Source organism: Aquarana catesbeiana, linkage group LG11 (genome assembly GCF_042186555.1).
Source record: "Aquarana catesbeiana isolate 2022-GZ linkage group LG11, ASM4218655v1, whole genome shotgun sequence".
Lineage (NCBI taxonomy): Eukaryota > Metazoa > Chordata > Amphibia > Anura > Ranidae > Aquarana > Aquarana catesbeiana.
The window spans coordinates 58647546-58662470 of NC_133334.1; the positions used below are offsets into that span (position 1 = coordinate 58647546).

At 41.9% G+C, this 14925-nt stretch overlaps 1 protein-coding gene across 4 annotated transcripts in view; it reads right to left on the reverse strand.

The window, feature by feature from the left end:
* The window catches only part of KIAA1549L (KIAA1549 like), a 245880-nt gene that overhangs the window by 170042 nt on the left and 60913 nt on the right, over positions 1-14925 (reverse strand). For 3 of the 4 annotated variants that reach the window (XM_073604464.1, XM_073604465.1, XM_073604463.1), the window contains exon 1: positions 214-5594. In XM_073604464.1, coding sequence (XP_073460565.1) covers positions 214-5569 — 5356 coding nt within the window. In that variant the 5' untranslated portion in view covers positions 5570-5594. The other variant, XM_073604466.1, reaches the window with a different exon arrangement.

Below are 14925 nucleotides of genomic sequence, written 5' to 3' on the forward strand. Positions count from 1 at the left end.
TGCCCAGCGTAAGTAACCATTGCGCAGAGCCCTATAGTTATATAAATTATTTAACTATTCCCAACAAAATTAAACAGAAAAAATAGTATATACAAATCGTAAAATCTAACAATATGTTCTTTTCAGGTATCATTCAAGTTGTATTGTAACTTCAGCTTGTTCTACATTATTGGGTAAGAATAATAAAAGACTGAGAACTCTGAAAGAGGTTACCTGTTCTGATCATAGTTTCTGATGAGGGCTGGCATCCAAATTGCACAGGTGTTGTTGCTGGTGTAGAAAGTATGGTACTCAGTATTGTGCTCAAAACAGTAGTAGCATTTGACACTGGCACCAAAGGAGCTTTTGTTGTCTTGGTGGACATCAGTATGGAGGTTACAGCTGATACAGTAATGCTTCCAGTGTGAGCAGTTGACCTAGTGTTGGTGTCTAAAAGAGTGGTAGCAGTGATTGTAGTAGGCACATGTGTTGTAGGTGCATGTGTAGTAGTAGTAGTAGTAGTACTAGTAGAAGAAGTAGTAGTGTTAGTACTTGAAGGGGGCACTAATACTGTACTACTTGTCATTGCAGTTTGAGGAACAACGGTTACAGGTGTATATGTTGTGTGATTTGCTATTGTAAAGTTAGTTGGCTTTGAAGTAACAAAATTTGATGTCTGAACTTGTGGAGTCCTTGTAATCAGAGCGGTCAACAATGTGTTTGCTACTGATGCATGGCTTGTGGGGACCGTGTGAGTTATGTAAGAAGAAGATGGCACTGTTGTAAAGTTTTTAGTTGCATTTCCTGCAGGTGAAACACTTGAAACCTCAGCAGAAGATGACATAGTAGAGACTGTAGAGAAAGAACCAGATATGTTTGTTGGAACGATTGCAGTTTTATATGGAAAGGTTGATGCAAAAGGAGATGTTATGGATGGTGATGGCAAATGAGATGTAGTTGAAGACATAGTGTTTGAAATGGCCTTAGTAATACTTTCAGTGACTGTAGATAATGTTTCTCTATATGTTGTGGACCCAGAGTATGTCAAGGTTTCAGCTGTGTCTGTTGTGTTATGTTGAGTAATTGTGATTTTACCTCCAGTTGTTTGCATGTGTGTTGAGGATGTCATGCTTTCAGAACTAAGAGCCAAGTTGAAAGTGTTTGAAGGGTTTGTAGGAGATAATGAATAGGCGTTTGTAGAAGTAGCTTCTGGCTCTATCAATTTTCCAGATGTTGGCTGAGATACTGAAGATTCAGTAGTGGAGAAGGTCTTATTGATGGTGCTTGGTGAAGTTTCTTGGCTTGTCTGATTTATATATTCTTGCTTACCACTGGATGTTATGCTTGGGGATAGAGAAGTCTGAGTTGACATAGAAAGATGTGCAATTGTTCTGCTACTAGAATAAGATTGCTGACTTGGCTCAGTGGTTGTCTGCAAAATCTGTGTTGCTGCTGTAACAGTGTTATATGTAACTGTCTCATTAGATTCTTCTGTTTGTGATTCAGCAGAACTTGTGGAACTGGTCTGAAAAGAGGATACTGTTGAAAATATATCTGGCAACTTTGTAATTGTGTTTGTGGAGGTATAAACGGCAGGTTCAGATATCACCCCTGCAGTTAATGTTGGCTGTATATTTGCTTGTGTTGATGTTTCAACAACAGCCGTGTAAGAGCCCTGAGAAGAAGAAAATGCTGTTGTGTTTAATGTGCTAGGCAATGCTGTAGTAGATATTTCAGTATTATAATCTATTACAGTCACTGATGTTAATATATTTATTGGGGTCGTCTCCACTGATGTTACATCTGACACTGTTGTTGAGATACTTTGCTCAGCATCAGTATTAGGATAGGTGCTCAGGTCAGAAAAAGAAGGCATCGAAGATCCTGTTGAGGTTGAGGTCCCAGGCTCAGTCTGTGTTATGCTAGAAAATGAACTTCTTTCAGTATTATGCTCTGTGATGGTGTCAGCTTCAGACTCAGATGTAGCACTGGATGTTAAGGTAGACACAAAAGTTGTAGCAGCACTAGTAGCTTTGGATGGGGATGAGAAAGATGTTGTAAGACTGTTTAACAAATGTGATGCTGATGTAAGATCAGAGTCTTCAGTACTAATTTCATTATTAGTCTGCGATGTCATCAGATTACTGGTGGCTATTTCATCAACTTTTGTGGTTAATTGTGGTGCAATAGTATTTTGCTCCATACTTGTACCAAGATTAGAAGTTAATTCGGAAGTAGTTAAAAAGGTGTCATTTTTTGAGGTTTCAAAATCTGTCATTGTTGATAAAGAAACCGAACTTTCTTGATTAAAAGTAGTTAAAAAGTCATTGTTTTTTGAGGTTCCAAAATCTGTCATTGTTGATAAAGAAATTGTACTTTCTTGACTAGAAGTAGTTACAAAGTCATTGTTTTTTGAGGTTCCAATATCTGTCATTGTTGATAAAGACACTGGATTTTCTTGACTAGAAGTAGTTAAAAAGTCATTGTTTTTTGAGGTTCCAAAATCTGTCATTGTTGATAAAGAAACTGGACTTTCTTGATTAGAATTAGTTAAAGAGGCGTCATTTTTTGAGGTTTCAAAGTCTGTCATTGTTGATAAAGAAATTGTACTTTCTTGGCTATCAGTAGTTAAAAAGTCATTGTTTTTTGAGGTTCCAAAATCTGTCATTGTTGATAAGGAAACTGGACTTTCTTGACTGTAAGTAGTTAAAAAGTCATTGTTTTTTGAGGTTCCAGAATTTGTCATTGTTGATAAAGAAATTGTACTTTGTTGACTAGAAGTAGTTACAAAGTCATTGTTTTTTGAGGTTCCAATATCTGTCATTGTTGATAAAGACACTGGACTTTCTTGACTAGAAGTAGTTACAAAGTCATTGGTTTTTGAGGTTCCAAAATCTGTCATTGTTGATAAAGAAACTTGACTTTCTTGACTAGAATTAGTTAAAGAGGCCTCGTTTTTTGAAGTTTTAAAGTCTGTCATTGTTGATAAAGAAATTGTACTTTCTTGACTAGCAGTAGTTAAAAAGTCATTGTTTTTTGAGGTTCCAAATTCTGTCAATGTTGATAAGGAAACTGGACTTTCTTGATTGGAAGTAGTTAAAAAGTCATTGTTTTTTGAGGTTCTAATATCTGTCATTGTTGATAAAGACAATAAACTTTCTTGACTAGAAGTAGTTAAAAAGTCATTGCTTTTTGAGGTTCCAAAATCTGTCGAGGTTAAAGAAACTGGATTTTCTTGACTGGAAGTAGTTAAAAAGTCATTGCTTTTTGACATTCCAAAATCTGTCAATGTTGATAAGGAAACTTGACTTTCTTGACTGGAAGTAGTTAAAAAGTCATTGTTTTTTGAGGTTCCAATATCTGTCATTGTTGATAAAGACACTGGACTTTCTTGACTAGAAGTAGTTAAAAAGTTATTGCTTTTTGAGGTTCCAAAATCTGTCGAGGTTAAAGAAACTGGACTTTCTTGACTGGAAGTAGTTAAAAAGGCGTTGTTTTTTGAGGTTCCAAAATCTGTCATTGTTGGTAAAGAAACTGGACTTTTTTGACTGGAAGTAGTTGTGTTGTTTGTTGAGGTTCCAAAATCTGTCATTGTTGATAATGAAACTGTATTTTCTTGATTGGAAACAGGTGTATGTGAGTATGGACTTTCTGTGTGCATTTCAATACTAGGTATATCTGTGGACATAGAAGGTGCAAATGTTTCTGACACTGTTTCTGAAGTGGTCAGTGTTGATGCACTCACCTCAACTGGTGACGAATTGGTAGAAACATCTGGAATAACCCAAGTTGTGAGGCTATCACTGATAGCATTTGTTAAAGGCGATGTATTTGTTTGCCTTAAAGGTGATGTTGTTATCAGTTCATTGGTATTCAGTTCCACAATATTATTAGCACTGGTAGTCAACTCATCAGAAGGTGACATGTTGCTGGCCGTGGGTTTCACATTTGTTATTGCTGTTATAAAGACTGTATACTTTTCGCTTACTGTTGGATTGTTTGTGACACCTGTTGAATCTGTCGGGTAGATCTCTGTGTTGTCACTAGGGGCGCTGGTCACAAATGTTGTGATAGATGAAGATGTTTCTGTTGCTGACTCTGTAAAGGATGGTATTGAGGAGATATTTAATGTTTTTGATGTGATACTAGGAATTTCAGTGACATTCCAGATTGTTGTTTTATTTTGGATGGCATCTGGTGTAGACACTGTTGTATCATCTGTTAATGTCACAGCAGGTGGTGCATTGGCAGTTGTGTCCGGTCCAATACTAACCTTAGATGTAATTTCTTCAGTATGAGAAGTTGTTGACGATGACACAATATTTGATAATGTTGTGGACTTGGTGTAGGTAGAAACTAAGTAGGTATTTTCTTCAGTAATACTTTCAGTGATATCTGAGTTAGCTGTTGAACTGACAAAGGGAGCAAATGTAAAACTGGTCACACTGCTGTGTGTGTTAGCTTCACTTGACTGAGAAGGAAATAATGTCAACATGATAGGAGAAGCTACTGATGTACTTGAAAAAGTGGTGTCAACATTATCTGTGGCAACTATGATAGTCATTGCACTCTCAGAATTGGTTAACTCTGTTGCAGAGCCCATGGTCTCAACAGACAATAGCTTTGAAACTGTGGTTGGCTGGATAGTGCGTGACACAGTATCTATATAAAAATATGAGCTTGATGTGTATTCTGATGTTGTGAAGGTTGAAGACTGCTCTGTTGGTGATGAACTTAAAGATGTAAATACCCCACTTATCATAGGACCTTTTATAGAGGTATGTACTTCATTACTACTTTCTGATGTTGTGGGTAGCTCAGGACGAGTTGTAGATTGCAAGACATCTGATTGAACGTTTGAACTCAACTCATTTGCTGTCCCGGTGATCCCCTGGGTTTCTCCAAATTCTGTGGTAGTGTAATGGAAAGGTGTGGTAAAAATGTGTGTGTCTATAGTTTGAGTATTCAAAGAATCCATGATTGCTGAAGACTTGGAAACCTGATTGGTAGTTAGAGGGTTGGTATTTAAGGTGATAGTTGTTTGAGATGTACCTGTTTCTGAATCTAAAGTACTTACATCTGTGGCGGTGTTTTCAAGCCCTATAGTTACAGGTAGATTGGTTATGCTCTGGGCTTCTATAGATGGTGTTACTGGAGTACTGGTATACACTGTAGCCGTAGGCTCCACTGAACTGTAGGTTTGCTCTACATTGGTTACCTCTATAAATGGTTTTGTTGATAGAACTCTAGAGGTAAGTTCTACAGTTGTAGAACCCTCCATAAGCACCCCTGTTTCTGAATTTGTGTCTCCTGGCAAGCTGGTGGTTTGAGGAATCAAGATATTGCTAGTTCGAATGTAGGTAGAATGTATAATATTTGTAACTGTGTCCTGATTTATTGTTTCCTGCTCATTGGTTCCTATTGCTACTAAACCTTCCATGTCAGTGTAAGGCACATTAGTGGAAGATCTATCTGACAGAGAAGACTGGTTTGGCAATGATGATGACAATGGTGATGAGGATGAAAGAGGAATGGAATGACCCGTTGCAGGTAATGTGGATGCATATGAGGATGCTGAATAGGGGAACATCAATAGGGGTGATGTGCTGGTATCACTTAGACCTGAGTCTGTAGGCTGGAATGAAGATAAAGGTGAAGATTCTGAAGGGTTGCTATCCCCCAACTGTACTGTTGTATTGTCCTGCACATTGTCAGCTGGACTTGTAAAATTATCCTTGACATCAATGCTGGATTGTGTAGTGTTGTCATGAAAATTAACATTCCCAGTCTCTGCTGTTTGTTCCATTGCACTGTGCACTTCACCCGTTGCAGAGAAAAGGGACGGTTCTTCAGATGGCCACACTTCACTTGTTAAGGTGCTTTCATCTGTTGTCATTATTAAACCTGTAATGACAAGCACATTTGTATGTTTTAGATTGCAGTAGCAGACAGAAGCATAAATACAATTATGCAAAAAGAAAGATAATTGGTCTGGCCTATATTTGTTGTTCTATATCGATATATACTTTTTTGCTTGTGACAAATCTAGATTAGATCTGGATTATGATTATCAGAATTAATACACCATGTCAAATTTATGTATCATTTACCGTATTTAAATATATCACCTTTATTTCCAGGCACTGTTTAAATTAGAATCTAAAATCTACCTGTTCAAATAAATTGAAAAAGTTAACAGTATCCATAGTGTGTACTTACTATTCCACAAATAGTAGGTCTGAAGCTACTTTAGAAAAAAATCTGGCCCATCTCTGATCTAAGCATTTCAAGACCAATTGGTTAGCAGCTGGTCACTGCCATTGCTGACTATTTTACATAAATGACACAATGCCAAAAGCTGAGTCCACAGGATAACAAGGATAGCTTGGCATGTCCAGATGGAGAACAGGAAAGACTGCCACAATATTATACATTCAGCTTATGATCTAAAAAGGCTAAATAGCCTGAATGCTCAATAAGTAGCTCAATAAGTGACAACAGTAAGAATAAAATAATCAATAATAATAGGAGGTACAAAACCCTTGAAAAATGAAAGGTGTTTGTGTTGACCGCAGCCACCAATTAGGTAATAGCTTTTTGTGAGAGCTGCCCTTTAAATCGTCCAGCAGTCACCAATAATTAAACTACTGTATTAACCATTCATTGGTGGGACACATTGGAAATAAAGATATATCCTGTACAGAGACGCATGTCTGTAAAAGTTTTTATTCTAGATCCTTGTATAGCTAGTAGTAGTTAGTAATTTTTAATTGGACTTGTTCTCTAATGCAGAAGATATTTCACCACTTACCAAGTGGTTTCCTCAGCTCAAGAGTGTAATGCCGTGTACACACGATCTGAATTTCGGCCCGCAAAAGACCGATGAGAGTTTTTCATCGGAAAATGCGACCATGTGTATGCTCCATTGGACTTTTGCTGGCCGAATTCCAGCCAGCAAAAGATTGAGAGCATGCTCTCAATATTTCGGTCGGAAAAAGTTCCTATCCAAAAATGCAATTGCCTGTGGCAATTCTGACGCGCAAAATTCCTACGCATGCTCGGAAACAATTCGATGCATGCTCGGAAGCATTGAACTTCATTTTCTCGGCTCGTCGTAGTATTGTACGTCACTGTGTTCTTGACGGTCGTAAGTTCAGCGAACCTTTGCGTGACCGTGTGTATGCAAGGCAAACTTGAGCGGAATCCTGTCGGAAAAGCCGTCATATCTATTTCCGATGAGAAGTCCGATCGTGTGTACGCGGCATTAGGAGATTGGATCACCAGGGCAAAATAATAAAAAAAATGTAAGTATATCTCTGCTATACATACTGTGAGATTGGGGTGATTAAACTCAAGCAGTAGTTGCATTTGCAATGAGTTGCGCCAGTCCATGTTTATTCAATCATTCAATCAACGAAAAGTTCAAATGTACATTAGTTGCCCACACAGAGGTTTCTTCCACACAATGTGCACAAACAAAAATACTGAGCTATCTGGCTCACTTGGCAACACCATTGACTCTATTGTCCAGCTCTCCTGGTAGCCTTTAGTCGCAGAGCCCCACTGCATGGCCCACCTCTGGCCTATAGATTGGGGTTCTCCTGACACCCCTGATAGGAGCCGATCTGACTCCTAGAACTGAGACTTGCTGTCTCTCTTGGTTTCTGGCTGGGCCCCCTGACCCCTCGATGAGACTCTCTCTCTGTCTCTTGGCCTCCGGCTGGGCCCTCTGACCCCTCGATGAAGCTCTCTGTCTCTTGGCTTCTGTCTGGGCCCTCTGACCCCTCGATGACACCCTCTGTCTCTTGGCTTCTGTCTTGTGGCTTCTGGCTGAGGTCTCCTGAGACCTTCCGTCTCCCATACTGAAAGCAGCCTCCAAACTGGGAGCTCTGAGCTATTCTCAGACCTGATTAAATAATGACCCTGCACACCTGTGTATTCAGCCAGGTTGCAGACGTCTCACAAAACACTGAGACGTCCACTCAGAAATGATCATTCTGAACCTCGCATTAACCCTAAATGTAAATCCTGTGTCACGTTTTCCTATATTCTTCTCTCTGTCACAATACACATTTCCTAAGTTTTAAACCCTAAAGGAAATCTATGGTCACAGAATATACTTTAATTTGTTAACATTAGAATTGTATTAGAAATACAAAAAAAAAGTTATATTTGACAATCCAATATACCGTATATACTCAAGTATAAGTTAAGATTTTCAGCCTTTTCTTTTTAGGCTGAAAGTGCCCCCCCTCGACTTATACTCAAGTCACCGCCGTCTGCCTACATGATCAGCGTGTCATGCAGGCAGACGGCGGCCAGTGTGTGATAATAAAGTTCAGGGGCTATTCCAGCTTTCAATAGCTGCGCCTCCTCCTCGTCTGTGATAGGCTGAACACTCCATTTCCCAGCAGTCAGTGTACAGCCTATCATGAACATTCTCTCATCCTCGTCCGTGGTATGAGAATGAGAGAATGTCTGTGATAGGCTGACCGCTGACTGCTGAGTGTTCTGCCTATCACAGACGAGGAGGAGGCGCGGCTTTTGAACAGTGGAATGGCCGTCGAACTTTATTATCACACTTGATCGGAGCATGGAGATCGCCACAGGGAGGATGGAGATCACCACATGGAGGTTGCACAAGACACAGGTAGGCTGCACAGGGACACAGGACACATGACACATACACATGTACAGGACACATGCACATACACAGGGACACAGGACACATGACACATACACAGGAACACAGGACACATGCACATGTACAGGACACATGCACATGACACAGGGACACAGGACACATGCACATGACACAGGGACACATGCACATGTACAGGACACAGGACACATGCATATGTACAGGACACATGCACATGTACAGGACACATGCACAGGATACAGGTAGGCTGCACAGGACACAGGTAGGCATGCAGCTGCAGATGGGCATTGTTGACCCTCTTTTTCCACTTACAGTACCTGACCGCGAGATTGTGTTTCCAGCGCAATCCCATCACGCTGGTTCTCGGCGACAGGGTACTGTGCATGTCGCGCTGGCTCGCTGATCGGGAAAGGAAAACTTTTTTTCCTTTCGCGATGAGCGACAGGCAGTGCTCACAGCTGTCTGGTATGAATCATGAGGTGGAACGCCGCGCCAAATTTTAAATAAAAAACTGGCGTGGGTTCCCGCCCAGGAGCATGCCAGGCCCTTAGGTCTGGTATGGATTGTAAGGGACAGGGACTCTGGGGTCACGCCCCCTTATGACGCCAGAGTCCCTGCGCATGCTGGGACTGTGATGTCACAAGGGGGCAGGGTCACCGCCTATATAAATGGCTGCACAGCTCGCACACAGCATTCCAGCAGGAGAGAGCGTCGTGTCAACATCGGAAGAAGAGAAGAAGAGAAGAGGCGACAAGACAGCGGCGACGAGACAGCGGCAGCAGACCGGGCCCCCGCTAGCAAAAGAGCTGGAAGAAGATAGCGGGGGAGTCCGGCAGAAGATACCAGAGAAGAACCGGACAGCGGCAGCAGACCGGGCCCCCGCTAGCAGAAGAGCTGGAAGAAGATAGTGGAGGGGCCCGGGAGAAGAAGCCGAACACTGGGAGAAGACGGAAGAAGACCCCGAAGTCAGAAGAAAACCCCCGGAGCTGCCTAATAAATTACTTTTAAAACCTGTGTAGTGTGTTTTTTGTATTGACCCTTTTTTTTCCTAGGTGAATGGGTAGGGGTACCATGTACCCCATACTCATTCACATAGGGAGGGGGACCTTATTAAAGGGGGCTCCCGGATTCCGATAAGTCCTCCGCCCTCAGACCCCGACAACCAACGGCCAGGCTTGTCAGGAAGAGGCCCTTGTCCTCATCAACATGGGGACAAGCTGCTTTGGGGTGGGGGGGCCCCCAAAGCACCCATCCCTCCATGTTGAGGGCATGCGGCCTGGTATGGTTCAGGAGGGGGGGGGGCGCTCGCTCGTCCCCATCCCCCTTTCCTGACCGGCCGGGCTGCGTGCTCGGATAAGGGTACCCCTACTCATTCACCAAAAAATTTAAAATGACAGGAGACAGCTTTGGATAAATTCCTTTATTAAAGAAAAAAAGAAAAAAAATCAATCATGGCGTCCGATGGTCCAGAGAAAAGAAACAAAACGGAAAAACTCCACCTCCATGGGAGGCGTCCCGTCGACTGAAGCATTTTTGCGATGACAGCTGTTATATAGCTGAAGGCGGGGCCACCCGGTGATGTAAACAGGTGACCCCTGCCCCCATTAACATCACGTGTCGTCATATGACATCAGGAGGAGGTGGGGTCACCCAGTTAAGCCACCGGGTGGCCCGCCCTCTGCTATATAACAGCTGTCATCGTGAAAAGGCTGCAGTCGGCGGGACGCGTCCCATGGAGGCTGTTTTTCCATTTTTTGGGTGTTTTTTCAGTCCGTCTGCGCTGTGATTGAAGATGGAATTACATCGCGGGACAGTTTTTTTTAATAAAGGAATTGTCCAAAACTTTTTCCTGTCACTTTTACGATTTAGACACTTTGTTTTGTGAATGAGTAGGGGTACAATGTACCCGATACCCATTCACATGGGGGGGCCGGGATCTGGGGGCCCCCTTGTTAAAGGGGGCTTCTAGATTCCGATAAGCCCCCCACCCGCAGACCCCCACAACCAACGGGCAAGGGTTGTGGGGATGAGGTCCTTGTCCCCATCAACATGGGCACAAGGTGTTTTGGGGTGACCCCAAAGCACCCTCCCCATGTTGAGGGCATGTGACCTGTTCAGGAGGAGGGGGACACTCTCGTCCCCTCCCCATTTTCCCACGGCCTGTTAGGTTGCATGCTCGGATAAGGGTCTAGTATGGATTTTGGGGGGGACCCTCACGCCATTTTTTTTTACATTTTGACGCCGTTTTTGCAATGATTTTTATCTATAATGCTGGGATCCAACAATACATTACAGCCGCGAGCAGTTTTAATTGACATTTTTTCCTTTAGAAATGTCATTTTGCTGTGGTTCTGTTATGAACATGGGAAAGATGCGCTACTTTACAGGCAGACTAAGGAGACCCCCCAGGCACAATATTTAAAGGAATATTTCATTTTTATTGTTTCACTTTAAGCATTAATAAAATCACTGCTCCTGGAAAAACTGCAGTTTTTAAAACTTTTTTTTTGCATTGATACATGTCCCTGGGACAGGACCTGGGTCCCCATACACTTTTTATGGCAATAACATGCATATAAGCCTTTAAAATGAGCACTTTTGATTTTTCACATTCGTGTCTCATAGACTTTAACAATGTTTGCGTATTCGCACAAATTTTTTTCCTGTTCGCATGATCTGCTGCAAACCGAATCGGGGGGGTGTTCGGCTCATCCCTATTCCTGACCCTCATTTGAACAGAGGAAGCCATTTGGATGAGGGATAAAATGTTATGAACATTACAGGCCAAGCCCAGTTGAATATGATGAATTACTACTAACTTTACTGAGGGGACATTCTTCCGTAGCTGATTTCCCCTTTTGAAAATACTAGTACTGTGGGAGCAAAGCCTGGTCAAGTATAGTGAAGTGTTCTTTTAATGCTGTCACGTTAGAGGCTACCTAAAGGGCCTCCTCCGCTGGTACTGGATCCCAGCCTGCATTGCTAACTGAACCCCCTCATGCGGTGATATATGTTACCTGGGTTGTGGTCAGCGAGGGGGCAAAATTGATGTTTGGTGGTCCTGCCCTAGTTTATTCCAATTCTGATTGAGGGTTATTGGACTTTTGTTCACTCTCTTCCATATACCTGTTTGCAGGAATGCCAAATTAACACTCCTTCACTGTCCATTTCTCCTATCAGCAGCAGCCACTTACCTATTTATCACCGCCAAGTGTGTAATAGCCAGGGCCTGCAAAAAACCCACTGTTCCTTTGCGGAAGTGAAGAGCATCCTGATGACCATGATGGTCATTGAAAAGATGACCACTATCCTCCATGACTCCCACCCAAAGTTCCTCAAGGTGTGGGCTCCATGGTGGTCTTACACTCTTACAACTCTTCACCCGACCAGTTCCTGGTTAATCTTGCCCGCCCTCTAGCCTAGGGGAACTCCCTTCTTCTGCCTTGCTTCCTCTCTTTTTTTACTTTCCGCCTTGTTTATGTTGTTTGACAGTTCATATTCTTCTGAACATCCTATGTTACTCATGCTATTCTACAATTTGTCTATTGCTTATACCCCACGCGTGGGAATATTGTGGTTGTATTTTCTCTTTTGCATTGCAATAAAATACATTGTACCAGAAAATACTAGTGCCCCGATTTCCTTCCCCGATGGCTTCAGTTCTTTCTTAGCCAGTGACCTAAAAATAGTATGTAAATTTGAAGCTTTTCCTGACCTAAAAGCACTGTTGCAGGGGCAGCCAGGTATCCAGCATTTGCATAAAATGCTCTTGGCAACAGCAGATTCCATATTTCTGTCATCCCTTTAAACCCTTTGCAGGTGGGTTAGCAACCTTGATGGCGCTTTGAATCATAGACATACAGCTACAATTGCAGATAGACGTCACAAATTCTGCCATACAGGTCATTATTTGCCAGTTGTCATGGTAGAGCTAAAGCAATATTCATTTGAAATGTTTGTAATTGGAATTCATGCCTGTTCTTTCAAAGGATATTTATAGTTATTTCTTTCAATTTCCCACAATGAAAATGTTCAAGTAACATTTAAGAAGGTATTCAGGCATTTTTACAGTGGATCTGACAAAGTGTACATCCTAATAGTATATTATCTTTCCTGGTGGCCAAACTGTGATCTGAACCCATTTAAAACCAGTAGGGTCCAAAACCTCCTTGATGACGCCAGCTTGCCTATACAAGCTGCACACACATTTAGCCATTTCACATAAAATAATTCACTCCAGCAGCAGAGCCACGCTGATACTGTTTATTTTAAATCTACAAAGCTGAGAGGTGATTTAAAACCTTCAATGCAGGTTTTTGTGAAGCTTTTCTAATAAATTAAAGCTAGCTAAGAAAAAAAATGAATAGTAGAATAATAGTAAACAATAAAAAGATTTTGCTGCACTACTGAAATTCAATTTGGAGCTGTCCTGCAGTAATTTATTTCTGCCACTGGGTGTCCTCAGTCTGTCAATCTGAATCCTGATACCCCATTTGTTCTTGTGTTTGCACACCAGTTCTGTCAGTGGAGAGCCTCTCACCTGGCTGCAGATCACTTGTCCAGTTACCTCTATCTCATTGGGTGTGGCCTTTCAGAGCTGCTGAAGGAGGGAAGCAGAGAAATGATCTTCCCTGGGCTTGTCCAGAAACCAAGGGAGTTGAAGGAAATGGAGTTAAAGTGGCCTGCATCTGAGTATAGTGAGTAAATTGTGCTATTGCAGATTTACCAATCTAGTGATGCAGTACCAATTCTATTCTGGCACGTGATATCAAGGCACTGCCCCTGGACAGGAGGAACTCTGCAGAAAGTCGTGAAACTACCAAAGGAAGAAAAGGGCAAAGAGGTCCCATCTGAAGTAACCCAGAAAAAAGTATATATATATATATATATATATAATTGTCAAAAGTCTTGGGACACCTGCCTTTACACGCACAAGTGCATTTGTGAGGTCAGGCACTGATGTGGATGAGAAGGCCTGGCTCACAATCTCCGCTCTAATTCACCCCAAAGGTCAGGACTCTGCGAAGGCCAGTCAAGTTCCTCCACCCCATGTCTTTGTGGACCTTGCTTTGTGCACTGGTGCACAGTCATGTTGGAACAGGAAGGGGCTATCCCCAAACTGTTCCGATGTCTTGATATACTGACGCCTTAAGAGTTCCTTTCACCGGAACTAGGGGGCCAAGCCCAAGCCCTGAAAAACAATCCTCCACCAAATGATTTGAACCAGTGTACAAAGCAAGAACTATGAAGACATGGATGAGCGAGTTTGGGGTGGAGGAACTTGACTGGCTTGCACATAGAACAACTTTTGGGATGAATTTGAGTGGAGATTGCGAGCCAGGCCTTACAATCCAACATCAGTGCCTGAACTCACAAATGCTCTTCTGGAAGAATGGTCAAACATTCCCATAGACACACTCCTAAACCTTGTGGACAACTTTCCTAGAAGAGTTGAAGCTGTTGTTATAGCTGCAAAGGTTGGGCCGACTATGGATTAAGATCGGGATGTCATCATATTCATCATGTGCGTGTAAAGGCAGGCATCACAATACTTTTGTTAATCTAGTATATATATATATATATATATATATATATATATATATATACACACACACACACATTTTTTTTTTTAAAAGCCAGGGTTGGTAAGCTGTTAGGAGGCCAGAAGGCAAACTATCTAAGCAAACACTATATCTAATATTGATCATGATTTATTTATACTGGGCACAGTTTTGCTTTAAATAGACCTTTAATAAAAGAAACTATGGTAGGGTACCATTTCTGACCTTTTCTACTGACAATGCTAGTTTCCTGGCTGTCATGCTGATGCTTCAGCTTCAAAACTCTGATAAACTATTTCAAAACAAGCATGCTGGTAATGACTTCTGTCTTTACCTATCTTTCCTATTACCAGTCTAGGTCAACCCCTAGCAATTAGGCAAAGACTTCCACGAGCCACCACTTGACAATACTGAATACTGCTGTCAATTGGTAAGACCTTCCCAATCCGATTCCAGATTATTTTCTAGTGCGGCACATACTGTACCAGTACTGGACTGATTGCTATGGACAACTTAGTTTTCTTTCTCGCAATCTTCATACATCTTTTCCGATGTAGCATAAATTCTTTCTGGGCTAAAGCTCATCTGGGTCAGAGATTACAGCTGCTTTCCACTTGTCTGGTGTTTGAACTGCGGTCTGCATTTTACACTTTGCAATTAAAGATTAATACAAAGTGTGTTATGGCACGGCGGTGTCAGGCCTGTAAATAAAGATTAACGCCA